The sequence below is a fragment of the Octodon degus genome, unplaced genomic scaffold (assembly GCF_000260255.1).
Source record: "Octodon degus isolate 3935 unplaced genomic scaffold, OctDeg1.0 scaffold00039, whole genome shotgun sequence".
NCBI lineage: Eukaryota > Metazoa > Chordata > Mammalia > Rodentia > Octodontidae > Octodon > Octodon degus.
In genome coordinates, this window is record NW_004524615.1 from 13,692,994 (window position 1) to 13,715,231 (window position 22,238).

Below are 22,238 nucleotides of genomic sequence, written 5' to 3' on the forward strand. Positions count from 1 at the left end.
CTAAAGAGGTGGGAAGGGATGGTGGTGACTGCCTTGTGGCTTACAGAGGTGATTAAAGCCATGCAGCTGCTCCCCCAAAAGTAGTTATTAAATTGGGCCGGCTGACGTGCTCGTGTGTAACCCTGGCATGCAGGAGGCTGTGGCAAGAGGGTTGCCATGAGTTTGAGGCCAGCCTGGTCTATGTAAGCACATTCAAGGCCAGCCTGCACTACATAGCGAGACCCTGTCTCAAGCCAAAAAGGGTAAAGGCATTAGCCACCCCATAATACCCATGAGCAAAGGCCCCTGGTTGGGAGTTAACTCTAAACTTAGATGTTTATGTCTTCCTGGCTGGGAGGAGGCAGAAGGACGCTGTACCTGAAGAGAGGGTGTAGAGGCCGCATCTGCAGCCTGCTGACCTGGAGGGCCCTGCTGCCGGCTGGAGAGGGAGGCCAGTATGCGCCCCCTCCCCAATCTACCGCTGGCAGCAAGGGAGGAGCCCTGCAAGGCTCTGGGCTTCCAGCAGGGGTTGGTATCACCAAGAGCCAATGGGAGCCCATGTTAGAGTGGCACAGGAGCACTCTGTCCTAGGCCGGTTCCTGGGTCATCAAGCCGCCACAGGCTGCCCAGGCTTGGCTGGAGCTTTCCTCCCACCTCATTCTGCAGCCGACCGAGGCCCTTGGTGGTGCACTGCGCTGGCCTGGAGTCCCCAGCCTGTGGAGCTGTTGTGGCCCTGTGTACCTTCTCCAGATACCCCCCCCCCCCATTTCCAGGTACAAGTCATTCAGGAGATAGACGGGGACAGTGGGCACAGGACAGGAAATGCCATTAAGTCAGGAGGAAGCAGAGCCGCCCCCTCTGTCCTCTCGGGGCTGGGGGCTCAGTGCTGGCCAGTGAGCATCACACGTGGCACATGGAGCGGTACCCCTTGGATACCCTCTGGCACTGTGCCTGGGAAGGAGCTTTCTGGCAAGAAAGGGATGCATGAAGGCGACAGACCAGCTGACTGCACAAGTCTGGAACCTGTGTCCTTCCCTCCCCAACCCATCTGTGGCTCCCAAGTGCTCCCAGATGAGGCTGTGCAGGCCGAGGCAACAGGAAGACATTTCAGATGACCATTCCGTGTGTGCTGGGCACAGGATGGCCATGGCCGGGGGCCTCATCCCACTGGGAAGGCAAGGGGAGTGCAGGCGTGCAGACCGCTACCCCAAGGTTGCTGGGGCCCTGACTGCAGGGTCTACTGCATACTAAAATGGCCCGGGCCTCCAGGGACTGGAAGAGGTTTGGGACCCCCAGCAGAACCCTGCCCTGAAGGTGACCTGTCGCCTGTCAACAGAAACAGGGCTACAAAGGCCTCCCAACAAGACACTGCCACCCACAGGCTGGGTCTGCTAAGTGCTGAGAGGCTACAGTGAGCCAGCAGACAGGCAGCGCTTCCCTGCCTCTCAGAGGTAGCCCCAGGATGCAACCAGGTCCCCGCACAGCCCAGGGAATGACCTGGGTGAGGGGAACTTGGCGAGGGGCAGGCTGGGAAGAAAGGGGAGAGCCAGGGCCAGTTTGCAGCAGGCACACAGGACGGGATGCTGCATGTGGCCTCTGGGACTCCTCCCCCAAGGCTGAGGATGTGCTACCCCCAAGATCCCGACTGTAAAAGGCTCCCAGACCTTCCTGGTCTGACGCACACTCCTGTGTGTCCAACCAGTGGCTACCTGGTTCCCTGGTAGGGGTCTCTCTGGGAGAGGCTCGACACTTTAGAGAATGTCTGGGCCACACTGGGGACCTGGGGACTGGCTCTCTGAGGGCCTGGAGGTGTGCCAGCCCTGCCTAAGCTCTTGGTGAGTTTCTGGACTGCCCTCTGGAAGTGACCTCTGAGCTCTTACACCTGACTCCAACCAGAAGTGGAGGACCACAGGGACTAAAGAGGGCAGTGTCCCTTCCAGGCTGTCTTGTATTAATAGGGTGACAACGACCCCTTACACCTGTGGGGGCGCCCAGGCCATAGGGGCCAAAGCTCTGCATGGACTGCACTGGCAGGCTCGAGGGCAGAGCCGATCACTGCTGCCTCCCGAGCCCCTCGGGTACCTCCACGGCAATGCTGAAGTCCACCATAGAGACGCTGGTGCTGCGGTGCCAGCACACGTGCACCATCGTGTTGCCGCGGTGCGGGGTCTGGCGCTCCAGGGAGGTGCGGGAGGCGCTCAGGTCATCCTCCGATTCCTGGTCGGCTGCTGTGGCTTCATCAGGAGACTCTGGGAGGTGAGAAGAGGGAACTCTAATATCTCTCTGCAGCAAGAAGAAAAACCTTTTCTATTTAAAGAGATCCTCCTGCCTCAAACTTCTTAGTGCCAGAAAGCTTTCCTGTATGGGCACCAGAACCCAGTATTGAACTGCTTTGCAGTCTTAAATGTAGACTGTGCATAAGAGGCCTAGCCTACTCACGAAGAGATTTTAAACGCAGTAAGATGCCACCCACACCCTGGGTGAGGCCCCTGGGTGGCCCCCTGCCATGGGTGGGCCACTCACTGCTGTCAGGGGGGCTGCTGGCGAGGACCTCTGCTGTGGGGCTGCTGCTCTTCTCAGCCAGGTCGATGGCCATCCTTATGTCTTCCACCCACTTCTCCATCTCAGCCTGGGAGCTGGAGACAGACACGGGCGTCAGCTTCCAGACCTGGCGGGGCCCAAGCTAACAGCTAAGAGCTGGTCCTGTAGTTACCTGGCAGCCACGACAATGGACTGGCGCTGGCCCCGCAGGGTCAGGCAGTGGGGGACGCCCCACTCATCCTCGCTCTCCTGGATCTGGGGACAAGAGCACAGCATGTTACTGGGGTGTGGTGGCATGACACCTGGGTCACTGTAAGAGCCCAAAACAACAGTGAGACTAGAGATGCTAGGGACTGCCAGTGGCAATGTGGAAGCTGGAAAGGCTGAGCGGAAGTACAGCCTACAACTTCACTCTGGACCCTGAGCTTGGCATCAACCAGGGCCATCATCCTGCCTCCCCAGATGCAGCGTGGAATCCATTCCGTGTACCGTCCTCTGGGCTGCTGCGACCAGCACCAGAGGCAGGGTGACACCGCTCCGTGTAGGTCACGTTTCCGCCTTAATTCTACAAAGACCTACGCGTGGCGTCCCTGTCATCCCCATGGGCCCGGCAGGAGCGCCTTGGGAGGCCAGTTCTCTGCGGGAGGGCCAGGAGGGCGGGAGGTCAGCACTCTCCCCCACGATGATGCCTGTCCCGCACGCTTCCTGCCCGGTCTCAGCCCACTCACCGTCATGCCGTAGAGCGGGAGCTGCCCGTGCACTTTGAACTGATTGGAGGCCGTCAGCCCCCGGCTGGTGTACAGCAGGACGTCGTTGAACTACAGGACAAGCAGAAGCGGGGTGGGTGAGATTAATGCGTGCTCCCAATCTCTCACTGTACCCGAGCGCCTGGGCTATCCTCAGCCTGGGCCAGCCAGGTCCCCCAGGCTCCTGGGAGCGCAGCAGCTGGCTACTTACCAGGAAGAACATGCGCTGCTGGAGCCCCTTCCCCGAGAGCTTGCTGAGGCTGCCCAGGCGGATGAACTCCTGCGGGCGAACAGAGGCCAGTTTACTGAGTGCCCACAGCGCCTCCTACCGACGGCCTTAGTGACTGTCGTGTGCTCACTGCAGCCCATGCAACAGGCATCATCTGCCTTCCCAGGAGCTCCGCGGACAAGGGGAAACTGAGACTCGGGTGAGCAGGACGTTGGCCTGCTCCTGTGAGGGGATTCCAGGGTATACTTGGCCCTTGGTGAGGACGGTACGCCCACTCCCAGGGGTCAAAACTGCCCCACCCACAGCGCCAGCCAGGGCACCCCCAGAGGATGGCATGCTGCAGAGAGAGTAGATGCAGATGAGTGTAGAAAACTCGCATCCCAAGCCACATTTTCCTTGGACTCCAAATGCTGGACAATCCACATGTCATGAGCAACTCTTCCCCTTTTGGGAGGAGAGGGCAGCATCTTATGTTGCTTATGCCTGAACTCCGGGGCTCGAGTGATCCTCCTGCCTCAGTGTGCTGGGTGGGCCTAACGGTAGGTGCCAGCACTTCCAGCTAACTGTCCCTTTGAAATTGGAGTTGAATATACTGCTCATGGCTGTCAGCACACTCACGGTGTTGTGCAGCTACCCCCCAGTTCCAGGGGGGCTCGCTTGGAGGGCCACTGCCACCTCCTGTTTGGAACAGTGAGGGCAGGGGTCTCGCCTGGTGAGGCAGCTCCCCACCTCCAGCTTCACCATCGTCTGTGATGACCCCTTTTCCTGAGTCCCAGGTGAGTGTCTAACATGCTCCAGGTTCATCTTGGCTCATAATGTGAGCCTGAAGTTCAGGAGCACCAAGACAGCCTGGGGTGACAGAGGCTTAGGTCGCCTGCCTGGCGCAGGGTGATGTCACAATAACATGACCCTTCTGTAAGGAAGATGACATAGGCTGTGGCGTTTCGCAGAATCTTCCTTCATCCTGCTGATTGATCTCCAAGAGAGGAACCCACGGTTGCCTACTACGATCTTTGCATCACACAGAGAAAGCATTTCCTCCAAATAAATTCTACACAAACGTTCTGGGCTTAGAGAAAGTGACACCGGCCCCTCAGGCCCCACCAGCAGAGCTGAAGCCATCCCAGCATGTTACTCCCCACATTCACTCCAGTCTCTTGCAGTGCTTTTCAGTCTGCTACAGATAGAAATACCCAGCGTGCAGGCCCCAAGAGCCTGGGTGGAAAGTTTCCGCGGCAGCTGGGTGTTCTATGACGCTAACAGGCTCCCAACCCCTGGGTCCTCGGCTCCACCATACAGCAGGCTCCCAGTAGCCCAGCAGCTGTGTCTCAGCAGAGCCTCGGTGGGGCAGGGCTTGGAATAGGACAGCTCAGGACAGAGACCCCACAGAGCACCTGGACAGCACACAGAGCCTTGGGTTGACCATTGGGGTGCCCTGGAAGGGAAGCGAAAGGCAGCAGCTTTTGCTCCTGCTGTGTCCCTGCTGTGCTAGGGTAGAAGCCCCGGCCGTTCCAAGGTGCTAGGGAGTCAAAGGGTAACAGTGTAGCGTGCACCTCTCCCTCAACTGTTTGAGATTATTTTGATTTGGGATTAAAATTGTTATGCATAAAATACTGCATCTTTAAATTATTTTTCATACTTTCATGCACTGCTTCTCTGGTGTTATATTACGTATGTGTGTGTGTGTCTGTCACTGGGATGAATTCAGGACTTCACACTGAACTATACATCCTCAGCCTTCTTGTGAGATAGGAGCAAAATTGCTCAGGCTGGACTCCCAACTTGTGATCTTACTGTCCTTACCCTCCAGAGGGCTGGGATGACAGGTGTCATCATGCCCAGCTTTCATGTCACCATTTCATCATGTTTCTTCCATTTTCCTTTATCAGAACTGTTTAAGCTATGCCATTTTAAGTCCTCCCAGGATGTAATACGGGAACAGCAAATAAATCAGTAAGGAGTAGGGATGGCGTAAGAGGCGTAAGAGGCCCGAGGGTTGCTCTCCTTCCTCTCCCTCATCTGTTGCATTGCTTTGTCCTGTTTCCCTAGGGGCCTCCTGGGTGGCAGGAGGATTCTTTCTCTTGGGAGTCCACAGGCACAACGGTTTGCTTTCACAATTATGTCCATTCTGCTTTTCTATCCAACCCGTTCTTACCCTTCCAGGAGTCACGAGATTGTCGATGCCAATGAGGTCCTTCTTGAGCTCGTGCAGCTTCTGGCAGTTCTCCATCTTGATCATCGTGCCATGCAGCTGTGCCACCATCTCTGTGATCTCTGCCAACGCGGCTGCAGGGTAAACAGGAGTGCAGTGGGGTGGTGGCAGTCCCCACGGCCTGCAGGCCCTCTCCCCACGGTTCCCTCCAGGGAAGACCCTTCTGTCGTCCCATAATAAACAGCAGCTCGCCTGGTGTACTGATCTGATTCACTTTGGTCTGCTGTGGAGATGACGCCAGCATAGCCATGTGCTTCCCTGTAGTCCCCAAATCAGTGACTCATGGGCATCCAGTAAATAATGGTGCCCTGATTTTTGTCCCAACAGGGATTTCTCTCCCTGCCTTCTTCCCTGGAACAGGCTGGGCACAGGGACAGTAAAGAGGTGGCAGAAAAGGCTGTGGCAGAGTCTGCGTGGATCTGTGAATCCAACTGCTACCAGGACACTCCGGGGTCCCTAGTGTTCCAATGCACCCCTGTTCTTCCTTCTCTGAAACTCATGCTGTTTACCAGAAATTTTCCAATGCAGGCAACATCTGCCCTACACTGGTAGGCATGCAGTGTGCAGAGGGAGCTGGTGAATGCCAGTTAGTACCAATTAGGGTGGCACACAAACCCCCAGGATCTGAGCAAAGGAAAAACAACAAAAGCTGCTGGGCCCTCAGTCTTCAGAACACCATGTCCCTCCTTTCTGCACCCTAGTTTTGGAAGAATACTTTTTAGCTTTCTTGCTTTCTGCCTGGGGTGAAAATTAAGTGCTTCCTGGCTTCACACAGAATGCTTTTGTCCATTTAATTGTCCAGGACAAACTATTCCCACCAGGGAGTATCAAAAAACAGACTGCACAATGGCCAAGAAGGCTGAGGGTGGCTGGGGGGGGGGGCACACATAGACCTGAACCCCAGCCCATGGGTGATCATCTATGGGGTCTCCCCAGCTGGGAAGGGACTTCAGTTGTCCCATATCCGGCCGGACTGTAGGATGAGATGGGCAAGGCTGGCTCAGACTCAAGGGTCAGGCACTAGCCGAGGCTCATGGGATGAGGAGGAATTTGCTGGACAGCCAGGGTGCTGGCAGGGACCCCAGGCAGCAGGAATAACATGCACCCGGCTATGCAGACAAGAGACAGCATGGCTCGTTTCAAGCACTGCAAACACCATGGCATGAGGCATTTCTGTTCCACTTCTTGAACTTCCACTCTCTTAACATACTTTGCCAAGTGCACTGGGTTGTCTTTTAAACTATTTGTAGAAGCCACCTGTGTATTGTGTACTGACAGTGATTTTTCTAGAGCGAGCCTGATGTCATCATGACCCTCCTTCAACTCCTTCCTTGCTTCCTTTTGCTCTTACGTCAGGTCTGGAGGGGTTTACAAGATCGGGAAGCCTTCAGCTTAGATGTTAGCATGCGGCAGGCAGGGGTCCCTCAGGTTTAGGGTGTAGGAGAAGATGTATGTGGAAGAAGGTGCCATAGTGGCCTAAGTAACAGGAGGCTCATGTTCGGGTCAGAGATGGGCCTTTACACACAACAGGACAGACAGGCAAATCTATGCACCATCTGAGAACTACCTCTGAAGTGCAAGGAGCCCCAGCCTTCAAGGGGCTTGGGACAAAGACAGGGAGCTCAAACTCCAGCAGACCACAGGTAACATGGGGCAGGGACGACTCGGGCTCCGTGGGAACAGCATGTCTGTGGGGCTCTTGCTGGTCCCCTCCCCCTCTGGGCCTCAATTTCCTTATCTGTAAAATGAGGTAACGGTGCCAATCTCAGGGCATGACTACTCCCTCTGCTCTACACCACCAGGGCTCCAAGGAGGGATGAAAGCAAAGCAAACGAAGGGGATGGGGTGACCAGCAGCATCCATAGGAGGGCACATTCGATGAGCAAGAGGGGAGGGCACAGCGCCCACAGGCTGTCCCAGCGGCAGAGCTCACCTCTGCAGTCCCGGAAGTCGGCGTGGCTCGGCGGGTGGTGCTTGCACAGCCGCTCCAAGACCTGCTTGTAGTGCATGAGGCGGTGCAGCGGGCGCAGGAGGAAGGTGCTGAGCGGCAGGTAGCACACCTTCTGCTGCTCGAAGTCTCGGCACAAGTGCTCGAGCCGCCGCGAGCCCTTGACGGTGTTCTCCAGCGCCTCCAGGGCCTCGCTGTGCTTCCACAGGTGCGTGGCCAGGTGCTGGGGGGGAGGGGCCGTCAGTCGCCCCTCTGACTTGGGGGGAGGGGCGCCGCCACCCTCCTCACCTTACATTTATTCACTTTCCTTATGCTTTGCGCTTTCCCACCACTCCTTTCACCACGTCAGTTACGTGCTGTGCGTGAACTTAAAATCTCCACTGAGATACTTAGTGGTTAAGTGGACATGTGCATATAAAATGTATGAGCCATAGAAATGACACTGGAGGCATAAATGTCTTTTGGCAGTGAGACTGGCAAAACTGAGGGGCACTTTTTGAGGGGGCTGTGCTTTTCTTCTAAACATGACACGGTGACCAGAGCCTTCAATAAACATCAAGTTGTTCCCAAAATGCACCTGTTTTGCTCACTCGGTTCATTCCTAAAGTGAGGAGTGCCCAGGAGCCTGGCTGCTGCCATGCCTCAGGAGGTAACTGGGGATTAGGACGGTCCTGCGCCCCGGCACTGTCACTGGTGGCAGAGCATTAAAGTGCAGTGTGTCCCCCCGGAGCAGTGGGGCGGAGAGGAAGGGAAGGACACCTCCGGACATGCGCAGGAATAGGGGCCCTGCTGAGGACCCCCCATCCCTTGGGGTTCATGCCAGCTCCTTGACGCCCACCCCTCTACCCTCCTGCCCTATGCTACCCCTGTTAGTGCCCATCGCCCGCAGTCTCCCACTTCAAAACAGAGTCACCAGGAGTTGTGGGGACATGCCCAGGGAGGCACCGTGAGCCCCCGTCCTTGGTGCACAACTACAGTACTCTCTTCTTGCTATGCTCAGGATGGACTCCAGCGGCTCACACGAGCCACACAAGTGCTCTACCACTGACCTGACCCCAGCCCTTTAAAATGTTTTTCTTCTTTTGGATGCTATTGTGAAAGATATAGTTTCCCTAATTTCTCAGTGAGTGTGTTGGTGTACAGGAAGGCCACTGATTTTTGAGTATTGACTTTGTATTCAGCTATGGTTACTAAATCTAGAAGCCTTCTGGTGGAGTTTTTGGGGTCTTCTATGTAGAATATCATGACATCTGTGAAGAAAGATAATTTATCCTTTTCCTTTCCTATCTCTATTCCTTTTATTTCTCTTGTATACTTGCTGTGGCTAATTCCCAAAGCTATGTTGAAAAGGAGAAGTGACAATGGACATCCTTGTCTTGTTCCTGATTTAGGGTCTCACTAAATTGCTCAGGAGATCCTCCTGCCTCAGTACCCCGAGTAGCCAGGGTTACAAGCAGATGCCACCAAGCTCAAGCCTGTTTGACATTGAACAAGGACGTCGGCCATACAACCTCAGGGCCTGGCATATGTAGCAGGTGCCCAGTGATTCCTGCCTGCGTGAATTAATGAGCAAAAGCAGCAAGGCGAGCAGCCAGCCAAGGCAGGAATGCAGAGGAGAGCATGGCAGGTGGGAGAGATCTGGAAAGATTATCCGAGGCCAGATCAGAGTCTGTCCTGGCCGGGGCTGCAGGGTGCACTGCACTCTGACCACTGAGGAACAAAAGGACGTGGAGGCCAGGTGGCCTACTAGAGGGTGGCCCTATCATCCCACAGAGGAACCAGGAGCCAGGAAGAGAAACCTGGTGTTCAGGGCATGAGTGGGGTGGGAGCTGGGGACAGTGGGGTAGCAGGGGCTCGGACGTCAGGTGACAGCGGGGAGCCTGGAGCCCCCTTCCTGTGCTGGGTCTCCGTGCTCTTGTGCATCTGGACTGATGTTTAAGAAGAACATTCACGGTGTGGGGGAAGACCACAATCTGGGCATGTCCGGCTCTGGGGCAGGGGTTCCAGGCCCAGCTGCCTTGGCCAAGTCACCAAGGGGGACCACATATGTTGGCAGCACACATGCACAAGCGACTGTGATGTAAACATGCTCCACTGTGCAGTCAGAAACAGGCAGAGGACATCAGTAGCAGGGCCTGCTTAGTGCCTGCGAAGTAGGGTGAGCAACGGGGCAGGCAGGAGACTGAAGACAATGCCACACAGGCCATGCTCCTCTCTAGAACCTTCTGCTGCTCCCTGCTTGCCATTCTATAAAACCAACAACTAATACAACAATAACAAAAATAAACCAGCTCGTCTCTCCAAAGGCTGCCACCCCCACCCCAGTCTATTTTTATTTCTCTTGCATAGAGCTCATAGCAGCAGTGGCACAGGGCTGAGATGCCAGCACAGCTGAGAGCAGACGGCCACTTGCTCCAGCTCAAGGGCCGAGGGGCAGGACCAGCACAGAAGGCAGGTGCAATTTTAGGGAATTTTCCTGCTGGTTAGCAGAGTGAAGGGCGGATGTCAGCACTCCATAGGAAAGCAGAGGTGGGTACCTGGCAAACAGCCCTAGGAGGGCCGGTGCACAGCGGGAGGCCAGGGACTGTCCCTGCAGCAGCAGAGGAAGCCAGTCTACCAAGACCACCATCTGTGGGAATCCCAAACACAGGACCCCTTGGAAGGTAAATCCTCGGGATGGCAAATGGGGAGTGTGTGTGGCAGGTGTGAGCAGCTGACCTGCTGGGGGTCTGAGGGCAGTGGGACTATTCTCCACAACCATGCAGTGTAGGACCCCAAGACTCAAGCCAACTGCAGACTCCAGTCAATGATCTCGATTTCAACAAATGAGCCCACCCCAGGGCAAAACGTTCAAGGTAGTGGAATCTGTGTGGGTGGGGCAGGGATGAATATGGGGGCTCGTCTTTCTGCTTATTTTTCTATAAACCTAAAGCTGCTCTGAAACATTAAAATCAATGTCAGAAACTCGGTGGAGAGCTGCAAAGGCTGGCTACACGGTTCATTTTCAGTTACGCATAACGCACGTGACTGATGCACAAGCTTCATTTATCACCCTCAGCACGTGACACTGAAAAGACTGCTGCAGCGCAGGATCTCAGCTCTCCTTATTCTGCATAGGATTCTCAAATGTTTTCCACGGCTTCTCTAGGATGTCGCCCCACATTTGCAGCACGTTGCTGCCACTGAATGTGGTGGGAAGCTGAATGAGTAGGCCTGGTCAGCCCTGTTTTGACCTACTGAGAGAAACAGCAGGGGCTGGGCATGCAGCTAAGTGGTAGAGCATCTGCCCTGTGCAAGGTGCTGGGGCTGACCCAAAACCCCAAGACGCCAAGACGCAGGAGGTGGACAGGTGGGCTGAGGCTGGCCTGCGCTGCCATGGTGGCTGCAGGCCACCAGCCTTCCTAGGGGTCACTACTTCCTCAGGGCAGTTGTGGCCCTGCACAGCTGAGATGCACGAAGACTGCTTTACAATGCAAATAGAGAGACAGCCAGAAGATAAGCGAGGTGAATTTGAAAACACCCAAATGAAAGGCACGAGGTGAACTAAAAAACACCCATATTAGAGGCATTACTAAGCAGTTACAATGAAAATGAAAAAGTTAAAATTTCAGATAGAAGAGATGAAGGAGGCTTTTAGTAGAGTATTAGTATAATCCTTACTGCCTTTTTGGGGTGTGTTTTCATGCAGATACTCTGAGTGGTTTGAAGTATATTTGTCTTGTACACTCATTTAAAGTCACAGATCTACTGAAATTCCTATATAGCGCAGCACGCAATAGTTTGTCCTGCTTAGAGGAAGGCAGAACAGCTGACTAAAACGAAACGTGCAGCCAACCAATGTTGTGTCTAACATCATTTTAAAAAGTTGGAATGATTCATCCAGAAGAAATACCTGTGCTTTGGGTGGAATGCAGAGCTAATGAAGAAAAAAAAAAAAGAGCTTTCTGAGAGGGCTTTAGCACTCACCCCAGGTGACATGATCTAGCAAGGCTGAGGAATCCATTACCTGCAGCCTCTTGCTGGGTGGCGTCTGGTGTAGCTCCAGCGACACGCACAGCGTCAGCCTCCCTGTCCCCAGACCTCAGGCCCCCGGCCCCGACCCCGCCAGCTCACCTTCATGCCCTGGATGTTCTTGAGCATGACGTCACCAATTCTTTGGTAATCTCCTCGGATGTGGGCGTTGGAGCGGCCTTCCCTGAGAGCAAACGCCAGGGTTAGCCGTTAGCCAGGGAAACAGCGGCAGCACGCAGCCTGGCTGTAGGTCATGAAACACCCACCGGACCCCTTCCTCTCCCAGCGCTGCTTGAGCTCCTCCCTGGGTGCCTCCCCTGTGTCACCTGGGATTAGTCTGTAGTGCAGGGAGGCGGGGTCGTTACCCCCTGTGGCTGCAGACAAAGAATGCCACCGCCCTTGGAAGCAGCTGGGCCTGCTGGACCGGCTTCTCAGCCACCCCGCTGGGTCTTACATTCATTTTCTTTCATCTGCACTTGGGTGACTCTAGCATCGTGGGGGGGCATGAAGACCACTCACAGTAACCGGCTATGAAATGGATCCTGCACCAGGTGGGTACTCACAGGCACTTGGGGAAGTGAGACACGGCCCTCAAACCAAGCAAATGACAACAAGACGGGGTGGGGCGCAGGCGATGGGTGGGAGAGAGGGGACAGAGCTGTGCGCAGCTGGCTGAGCACCTGGGAGCATGTTCTGCCCCTACAGTTCAGGGCTCCGCTGACGCTGAGGGCTCAGGGCTTGGGTACCGACAACACTGCCTGTGTTTGCTACTTCCGGTGCCCAGACAGCGTGCCAAGCACATGAGCAGCCCTGACCCATTTACTCCTCAAGCAGCCTTATGAGAAATGTCCCTTTTAGAGCTAGGGAAACTGAGGCATAGAGACACTGCCTTGCCCAGTGTGTGGGAACAGGAGGCAGCGCGCCTGTCCGCTCACCCTGGCAGTCTGGATTCCAGTTCGTAGCCACCATCGGTGGGCCATGCCCATCTGCTAATTCACGCAAGGCTGAGAAAAGAATTCCCCAGATTCAAACAAGTCTAAGCCTGGCTAATGTCTTCACACTGACATTCAGGGTCACCAGAAGCCCAGGTGCAAGAAAGCAGTGAACTAAGGAGACCAGCAGCAGGCAGCAGTGCAGGCCTGTGATCCCAGAACTTGGGAGGCTGAGGCAGGAGGATGATAAATTCAAGACCAGGCCAGGCAATTCGGTGCCTTAGTGAGACCTTGTCTCACAATAAAAAGTTGCAAGGGCAATGGGTACATCTCAGTGTGAAGGCCCTGAGTTGAACCCCAATACAAACAGTGGTGAAAGGTGGGGGTCCATGGTTTAGACCCCCAGATGTGGGCACTAACAGCCTCCAGCAACCATGACAACTTCCCTGGGGAGCACATTCCCCACCTCTGCCTCCAAACGGCGACCTCCTTCTGCCCTGGCCTCACAAATGGGACTCGGCAAGAGGGCCAATTGTATTCCACTGCATCCAATGAGGCATCAAACACTGAGCTCAGTACAGGGGGGCTGAGGCCCGAACCTTTAATGTAATTGGGGCTCCCCCAGAAGCAGAGAGGAAAGGGGGCTCATGAGGATGCCTGCTCTTTCTGGGCATTCTATAGAGTGCCAGTGTGCCTTTTTTTTTTTTTTTTTTTTAACTTTGGGGCAGGGGGTTGAGACAGGATCTTGTTACATACTCCAGTCCAAGCCTCCTAAGTGCTGGGATTACAGGGATTACCACGCTGGCTTTCGTGATGCCTGTTCGATTCTCTCCTCTGCACCTAGAATTCTTCCATCACTTGCTGCCCAGGGCTGCCTGCCCCCACCAGCTCTCCTCCTTTCTAACACAAGTGTTCTAGCAGGTGTGGCGTGCACACCTGTAAAGCCAGCACTCCAGAGGCTGAGGCAGGAGATGTCTGCAGGTTCCAAGCAGCCTGGGCTATGTAGTGAATTCACAGCCGCCCTGGAATACACAGCAAGACTCTAACTCAAACAAGCCTTTCTTGCTGGGAGATGGCTCAGCGGCACAAGTGCCTACCTGGCAAGTACAAGTTCCCAAATTTGTTCCCTGGTGCCAAAAAATAAAACAGCCCTTCTTTCCAGTCACCTTTTTCTCTAGGTGGGGACCACCATCTGGGCGACTCTCCTTGAGAGGACCAACTGTGCCTTCTGGCTGAGCCTGAGCCTATTTCCATGTATTGATACGTACAGAGCTGGCTCTGAGCAATGAATCCCCTCCCTGCTGCCCTCTGCACCCCAACAAAGCTGATCTTCCCTTCAAAGGACGACCCAGTGCCCAGGCAGAGGGACTGTGTGTTATTCAATGCCACATGTCATGGAGGGGCTGAGGGACACTTGCCCTTGATTTGGGGGCAGAGCCAGCTCTTGGGCTGCACAGCTGACCACTGGACAGGACAGAGAAGGGAGGCCTTCCGCTCAGAGGCCACGAGCTAGCTGCTGCAGTACAGTGGGAGCAGCGTGCACACAGCAGCAAGGGGCGCCTGAAGAGAACGCTGAGAAGGGCCAGCTCAGGGCCAGCCTGGGCCGGAAGCGTCTGCAGACAGGCCAGCATCTGTCCCCAACCTCACTCAAACAGTCCTGCGGGGTCCAACCCAGGACACAGTCATGGGATCCCTGAAACAACACTTCCCTGTCTGCCCCCGACAGATCAGCAAATCCTGGCATTTCTGAATGAAGACTAGGCCTTTTTTTTTTTTTTTTTTTTTTTTTTTTAAGCCAGGCCCAGAGCTGGGGAAGGCGGGCCACCATTTGCTGTCTGGGCAATGACCAGGCTGAAGGAAGATGCAAATTCCTTTGACAGCTTCCCTCAGGAATGCCATGGGGATCTACGGGGAGACTTCTGACCTATACAATGTGACTGGCTTACTCCAGGAGCCACTCCACAGCCTTCAGCAGTTTCCAGTCTGACCATGTTCACTTTGCTTCACACAGTGTGAGCCTCTCAGTCCTGACTGGCAGGCTGACTGAGGAGGAAGTAAGTGGGTGAAAAGAATATGGGGCGACCCTTTGGCAGTGGGTGCGCCTGGCCCACAGCAGGGCTCCCTGGGAGGGTGGACTGAGAGCCAGCGCCCTAGTAGCACTCAGGGTGACAGGAGACCTAGTTACTGACAACCACAAAGCTGGTCTACAGTTTGCAGGTGACCAAACCAGCCAGGACAGACCAACACTTTGCCCTTTTGTTTTTGTCCCCCAACACCAGTCAACACAAAATTCACCCAGATGACTTTGTGACAATGAGACTTCTGTCCTCTTGCATGAGTGCTGAGCCCTTCATGCTGGTCTGCATGTGGGCTGCTCTGGGACAGGCCTGAGGACAGGCCTGAGGACGGGCCTCTCCAATGAAAGCTCACAGGGACACACATGGGGCTTCTCGAGTGGCCTGACAAATCCACATGGCCACCCACTCATCCCCTTATCTGTGATATTATATGACAACTAATAAAAATAGTTTTTAAAAAGAGGAAAAAAACACAAGGGGCTATACGGTCTTGAAAAAGGCACAAAATTCAAGAAAAACTAGCTCCTGGCTATGCTTGGGAACCTGCGTTTTCCCTCACGCTTTAAAAACTGATATTGCTGAAGGAGATTGTCCCTAACTTCATCAGGGGGTGGAAAGTGTGCTCACGTGGGTGCACGGAAGGTCAGTGGGCTCAAGGAGTCTTTCTTGCCTTTACAAAAAGATGACATTTGAAATAAGTGCACCAGTGCACGTGTGACTGCCCCTCCTCATGCACCATGAACACAGGCACCGCTTTAGCTATCTTCCTGTACCCATGCTGCGCTTCTCAGAAAAGCGAGACATGCACAGCACTGACCTGGCTGCAGGGAGGCAGGAAGGCCCAGGGAGCAGTCTCGAGTCTTGCTTTTGACAACTGGGATGCGACAGTGGGTGGGCAGCAATGAAATGTCACAATGGGAACAGGAACCCACGCCTGTCACCTCACTCTGTTCCACAATTCCTTTACCTTGGGCCTCTGGAGCTGTGCCGTAAAATACGGTAGCCACACCCTGCCACTTAAAGTTTGCTTTTACTTAAAATGAAATGGTTTTACAACTCAGTTCCTCACTCCCGCTAGCCATGTCTCAGGTGCTCACTCCCCACACGTGACCATTGCCTGGGACACGTGGACTAGACTGGATTAAGCAACACCTTGCAGATTAGTGAAGAACAGTTGTGCACTGGCTGTGGATGACTAACGCACAAGTCAGCAAATTGAGGAAGACCCGCCCCAGCTGTTGGCCCACCACTAGGCTCATAGCCTGGGTGGAATAAAAAGGGAAAGCAGGAAGTGGCTCCATCCAGTCTGCTAGAGCTGGTACAACCCTCGCTCTGTTGCCTTCAGACTTTGATCTCCAGTTTTTTCAGCCTTTCTCTGCAGACGCACACGGCGGCTCTCCAGGGAGCCTCCAGGCCCTTGTCTTGGCCTGGTGCTGCACCCTTGATCCCTCCTGTTACGTGGCTCCCACCTGCCTGGCAGACTCGCCGGCTCTCCAGCACACACGTGGCCGCAGTGGCCGCTCCTGCCTCTGGCCCTGGGAGCCTACATAATAAATCTCCTTAGAGTTCTACGTGTGTTTTCTACTGGTTCTGTTTTTGTAAAGAACCCTAACAAGGATACCACATGTGGCTTATACAGCTGTCCTGCTGGACAGGGCGGGCAAGCATGGAACATTCCCTTCATGGCAGAAGGTTCCACTGGACCGAGGGTCCTGGACAGAGCCAAGGCAAAAGTACAGGCCGTGGCCGCCCCTCGTCCCCTAGCTTTATAGGTGCCACAGAAGGGTAGAGGAGTTCCTGCCTGACCTTGCCTGAATAGCCCCTCCCTGAGCCTCATTTTCCATAGGGAGGAAGATGAGGATGAGCCCTCAGAGGCTTCTGACGGTCCAATGAGACAGTTTAAAGGAACACAGTAGGCTTGGGGTAATAGCAGTTAAGTGCCTGCCTGGCAAGCGCAAGGACCCAAGCTCAATCCCTGGAACCCCGGGCCTGCCGTGCCAGCCCTAGCGTTGGGCATAGTGGCGCATGACGGCAATCCCTCGCTGGGGAGGCCGACACAGGAGGATCACTAAGCATCTGAACTGCATAGCAAGACCCTGTATCAAATACACAAAGGAGAATACTTTAGAAGATGCTATGGAAACACGAGGTGCGGTGCTGTACAGACACCACCCTGAGGTGCCGCAGGGATGCAAAGGCTGTCGGATGAATACAGGGAGGAAGACACCAGACAACTTCGTCAGGATTCACAGCACGCCTTCAGCTTACTGCTGAACGGGAAGACTTGCACAACGTGGCAGCCCTTCTGTGAGTGGACAGCAGCCCTCAAGGAACGGCTCTGCCCTCAGCAGGGCTCCGGATGTGCAGGGAGGGGGCTCTGTGTCGGGCAGGCTTTGGTGACTACAGCAGGTGCCCCTGTGTCCCAGAAACTGCTCCACTGCTAGGGCACATCGAGAGGGCCAGGGGCGGAAAGCTTCTGCAACCTGCCCGCTCGCCACACAGGGCCGAGCCGGGGCTGCACTGGGATTTGAACTTGGGGCCGTCTGATGCTGAGACCACCTGACAGGGCTGAAGCTGCAGTGTGAAGGCCCCACCTCCAGGCTGCAGAGCTGCTGCCCATTGATGGCCTGAGAGTGGCTTGTCCTTGTCCCTGTCCCCAGTGGACGCTGTCCACATTGGCAGGAGTGGAGCATGCTGCCTTAGATCCCATTTTGGGCTACAGTACCAGAGGAGCCAGGGACTTGTACTCATGTGACACAGGGACAGTAACGGAGCTGCTTCCTGCAGGCCTCGCCCTCTAGATGCCAGGCTTAACACTTCTGGGGCTGAAGGCAGTCCTGCCTCGCCGTGTGGCCTTTGCCAAGGTATGTAGCCTGAGTCTCATTTCCTCTCCTCTGAGGAGATAAGTAACATCAGCATCCGCTTGATAGAGCTCTGATAAAGGCCTGTGGGCGGCGTGAGCACCGTCTGCGAGGCGGGAGCGCTCAACGTGCACTGGCAGGAACAGCGCCTGCAAAGCTTCCAAGCTACCTTTCTCTTCCCCCCACTGAAGGAGTGTGGCAGAAAGCCACCCTTGGTGCCACCAGGAAGGGACCTTGCACTAGGTGCGAGAGGCTTGGCACCTCTGTAGCTCTCAGTCACAGTCAGGGGGACGCAGCTCCGTTCCAAGTCCCCTGTGCTTCAGCTTGCTCCTTTGTACCTGCAGCTGGCATTGTTGTGGGGATCAGTGAAGGCAGTGTGTGTGTGACACAGCCTCAAGCTCACGGCAATCCTCCTGCCTCGGCTTCCCTAGTGCTGGGAGCACAGGCATGCGCCACCAGGTCTGGCTGTTACTGTAGATCTTGCTGCAGTCACTGGGGGAGCACAGGCAGGCTCTGAGGTTGCGCAGGAGCAAGACCAAATCCCACAGATGTCGCCCCTGACATTGCCCTCCCCGCTGTGCCCAGTGTGCCCTAAAATGAGATTAGAAATTATGCAAACTTGCTTTCTTAGGTTTGAGATTTAAATACTTTTGTAGGCTAAGTCACAGGGCCAGCGCGGGGCACTCAGGCCTCCCGCTGCCGGCCCGCGAGGGAGGGGACCTTGACTTTTCCCTCAGCCCCTGGGGGAAAGTGTGCCAGGCAGAAGCCCTGGGGTCCACCAGGCAACTGCAAGGCCTCCCTCTGTCACTTAGGGGTGCCCACAGCAGGGCCTTCTGCTTCATTTTCCTAATCATAGGACAGGGATAACGGTTCACTCGCGCAAGTTCATTTTCAAACAAGAACTGGCCAATATTTTACATAAGGGCGAGATACTACATACTCAGGCTTTCTGGCCAGGCAGCCTCTGCCGCCCTACTCGGACATGCTGACGCAGCCCAGAAGCGGCCGGGGGTAACAGGCAGAAGGGGGAGCACGGCTTCACTTCAGTAAAACCTCATTAACAGAAACGGGCAGCAGCGCAGATGTTCACAGGCAGCAATTTGCCATCTTGGGTTTTTTTTTTTTTTTCTTGTTTGTTTTTTCTTCTGGTGCTAGAGATTAAAACCAGAGCCTCGTGCACAGTAGGCAAGCTCTCCATCTCTGAGATGCTGCCTAGTGTATTCTTTTCTTTTTTTTTTTTAAAGCTCTGGGACAGGGTCTTGCTAGGTTGCTCGGGCTGGCCTCATGCTTGCAATCTTCCTGCTTCAGCCTCTAGCAGCTGGCCCAGCTGCTGTTGCACATTTTAAGATCACGTGGAAGAGTGCCAGCGGGTGCCGTGGACCTACAGAGCACGCGCAGTCACGGCTCCCTAACGGTACCTCCCTAGTAATCTTATGCAACCAACGCTGCGTCGAGCATGATTTCCTAAGCATAAAGCTCTGTCCAGCCTGTGACTGGAGCCGCCCCATGCCGCTGGCACCCAGGCGCCACCAGGCACGCACTGTAGCTGCTCTGGGTGCCCGATGTGTGCCAACACGGAGTGGGGGTCCCCTGGACTAACACTACCCAACAAAGCGCTGCCTGGTGACCGATGTGGCCTTATGTGTGCCGTCCCATCCGAGCCCCAGCCACACTCTGCAAGCCAGCCTGACCTGTGGCTGGTGTGCCTTCAAAATGAATTTAAATCACTGTTACGCTGCTGCAGGTGCCCGAGTCTGGGACAGTGTGACTGCAGCTCGCCTCTTTTATTTATCTTTTGGCTGTTTTCTACTTGTAAATGGTCTCAATCTTTTCAAAGAAGATGAGGCAGAAAAGGATTAAAACCATGCTAGGAATGCGCCTTCGCAAGAGCCTGGCTGAGTGGATGTCAGTGAGCCCAATGCAGATTATTCCCAGGGAGAGAAGGTGCCAAGTGCTCTGGGCCAGCAACTGTCACGGGTACTTGGGGAAGGGGACAGAGAGCATCAGAGCTTCCGAATTGAGCTAAATCAGCTTCACAGGTAGGAGGCCCGGTGCAGTTCAGACTGCGCGTTATCGTACCACTAAGGGAGCAGTTTGCCATCTTCTGTGGGTTGGGTTTGTGTGTTCAATTGTTTTGCTGTTGTTAGGGCCATGCTCCCTAAATATTCATGACATTGGGACAATGGGGGCATTGAATTCATGACACTTACAACATCAGCGTTCAGGAGGCTGAGGCAGGAGGATCGCTGATTGTGAGGCTAGTCTAGACCGCACGGATCAAGACCTGCCTGCATTACATTGCAAGGCCCTGTCTCCACAACAAACAAGCCTGAGAGCGAGTAGGATGTGACCCCCGGAATGTCCCAGCACTGTCTTCTGATTTGATGCTCAAGGTGTTTGTGGCACCGGGGTCAATGAACTATGGTATGGGATGTGACCAGGGACCTTCGCTGAACAGCCTATCTGGGAGAATCTCGAGCCAAGCACACAGGTCGGGGATCTACCACAAAATGATATTCTGGATTACTCCACAGCAGCCCTGTGCCTCCCCAGCAGCTCTGCACCATTCAGCCTTTTGTCCTTGTGGACGGCCGACCACTCTGGGTGGCTCTAGATGCAAAGCTGTACTGTTTCCGCCCATTCCTGTTAGGTTTATGGCCCGCATCAGAACGTCCTCCCTTCTAGTTTGAATGCTGTTCCATTGCAAGGGTCACAGCCACTCCTGTGTCCAGGGCCACCTGGGTAGCCTCCACTTCTGGCTGGTTTTTGGAAATCGGGAGACTACAGCTTCAGACTGTTTAGGGTGCACCCCAGCAGCGGCAGTGCTGGGTTGTGTGATGGTCCTGTTTATTTTTTGAGATGCTCTGGTGGTTTTTTTTTTTTTTTTAATGCAACACTAGAAGCGTCAAAGACCAGGTAAAATAATGAGAAGGTATTTTATCTGCTTGCTTGTTTCCTCTGGGGTGGGCCAGGGAGATGGCTCAGTAGAATAAACGCATCTCTGGCAAGCACGAGGGTTTGAGTTCAATCCCTGGTTCTGCAAAAAAAAAAAAAAAGAATTCCTCTGGGGGCTCCTGCTCTGCCTTAGTCTACTCTGACCCAAGGAGAGCTGCTCCAAGGCCTGGCCAAGAAGATTTTTGCCCTTGGCTCATTTCCCTTCAGCCTTCTCTTCCTTAAAGATTCTCCTCATGCAGTGTTTTCCAATCCACATTTCTGGGCATGATGTCTCTCCCCAGCCTAGGACTCACATTCCCAATGAGCTGGAGGACTCTTACCCAAGCCTCAAAACGATTAGGGCCAGAACAACTTGTCCATCCTGGAATAGTTCCTCTTTGAATTCATGACACACTCCCAGTTGTCCCCACATAAAGCTCCAGGTGACCCCCCCTTCCTTTTGTCCCATTATGCCCTGCTGCCCCATGCCATCTCGACATCCGGCCATCTGGCCACCCTGTCTGGACTTCTGCCTTGCTTTTCAAGGACTCTGGCCCAGGCTTCATCAGACAGATCCTTCTGGAAAACCTGTGTGACCCTGGCTCATTCCAGTCCCCACAAGCTAAGCTCTGCACACTGGGAAAGCACCAGGGCTCTCTGGACCAAAGCAGGCCTCATCTACTTCCAGATGGGGGTTTGGCCAGCCTGTGCCCAACATCTGCCCATCATCTCAGGACTGGAATTGGGCAGTGTGAGGGAATACCCACGCCTGGGTGTGCATGGCTTTCTCTGATGTGTTTGAACAACTGAGCAAACTGTCCTTTGCTTTCAAAAGGAAAGGTATTCATCCAGTTTTCAGAACTCACCCAACTGGTTTCTTTGTTTTTGAAGAAACAGGGTAAGTTGGCCTTTGCCAGCACAGAAGAGGCCTTGGGCTCCTGCCTGAGCTCAGGTGTGTTGACACTCCAGAAGGTGACATCTGGAGCGGGGCAGGTGTGTTTACCAAACTGGGGCTAACTAGTCCAGAAAGCTTCCTGACACTTGCTGTGCCCTGGCACTTCCCTCTGCCCAAGGAAGCACCTGCGGGGCCGAGCGAAGAAGTGGGAAGGGGAACCGTGGTGGCTGCATGTAGGGCCACAGCGGGGCCACTCCTTGTCAGGGTGAACTTCAGAGTTGTCCAGCTATGGTGGTGTTGTAACGGAAAATGCTCTCATGGAATCAAAGCGGAAGGTTAGTTCCTGGCAACGTCCCAGAGCTGCTGTCTTAGTTTTGATGGCCCTGCTGTGGCCATGCGAATAAAATATTACCCACTGTGGAGAGGGGTGCTGAAGGTGGAGGAAGCTTTTATCGTCTTGGCAACTTCTAAATCTAAAATGAGGGGATGTCAAAGGAATTAAGCTGTATTACGTACACGTGCCTACTCCCCACAATGAATGCAATTACTATGAACTGTAAATATGTTTGCACAAAAATGAAAATGAAACTATTTTCTTTTTTGGCAGAACCGGGGATTGAACTCAGATCCTTGTGTTTGCCAGTCAAGCACTTATCCTACTGAGACATCTCCCCGGTCCCAAAAATGAAACTATTTTCAAAACAAAAAGGTTATTTTTTAAAAAGTGGTCAATTTTACCCCTTTCTATGGGAGATAAAGGGGGCTGGGGAGATGGCTCAGTAGAATAAACGCATCTCTGGCAAGCACGAGGGTTTGAGTTCAATCCCTGGTTCTGCAAAAAAAAAAAAAAAAAAAGAATTCCTCTGGGGGCT

At 54.3% G+C, this 22,238-nt stretch overlaps 1 protein-coding gene across 4 annotated transcripts in view; it reads right to left on the reverse strand.

Annotated features, from left to right (window-relative positions):
- Farp1 (FERM, ARH/RhoGEF and pleckstrin domain protein 1) overlaps window positions 1–22,238 on the reverse strand; it is a 273,522-nt gene that overhangs the window by 4,379 nt on the left and 246,905 nt on the right. For all 4 annotated transcript variants that reach the window (XM_023715164.1, XM_004631194.3, XM_023715162.1 and 1 more), the window contains 8 exons: window positions 11,769–11,850; window positions 7,641–7,878; window positions 5,651–5,781; window positions 3,478–3,546; window positions 3,249–3,338; window positions 2,693–2,775; window positions 2,503–2,615; window positions 2,062–2,228 (listed from right to left, as the gene is read on the reverse strand). In XM_023715164.1, the coding sequence (XP_023570932.1) occupies window positions 2,062–2,228; window positions 2,503–2,615; window positions 2,693–2,775; window positions 3,249–3,338; window positions 3,478–3,546; window positions 5,651–5,781; window positions 7,641–7,878; window positions 11,769–11,850 (973 nt within the window). The remainder of the gene's footprint in view (window positions 1–2,061; window positions 2,229–2,502; window positions 2,616–2,692; window positions 2,776–3,248; window positions 3,339–3,477; window positions 3,547–5,650; window positions 5,782–7,640; window positions 7,879–11,768; window positions 11,851–22,238) is intronic.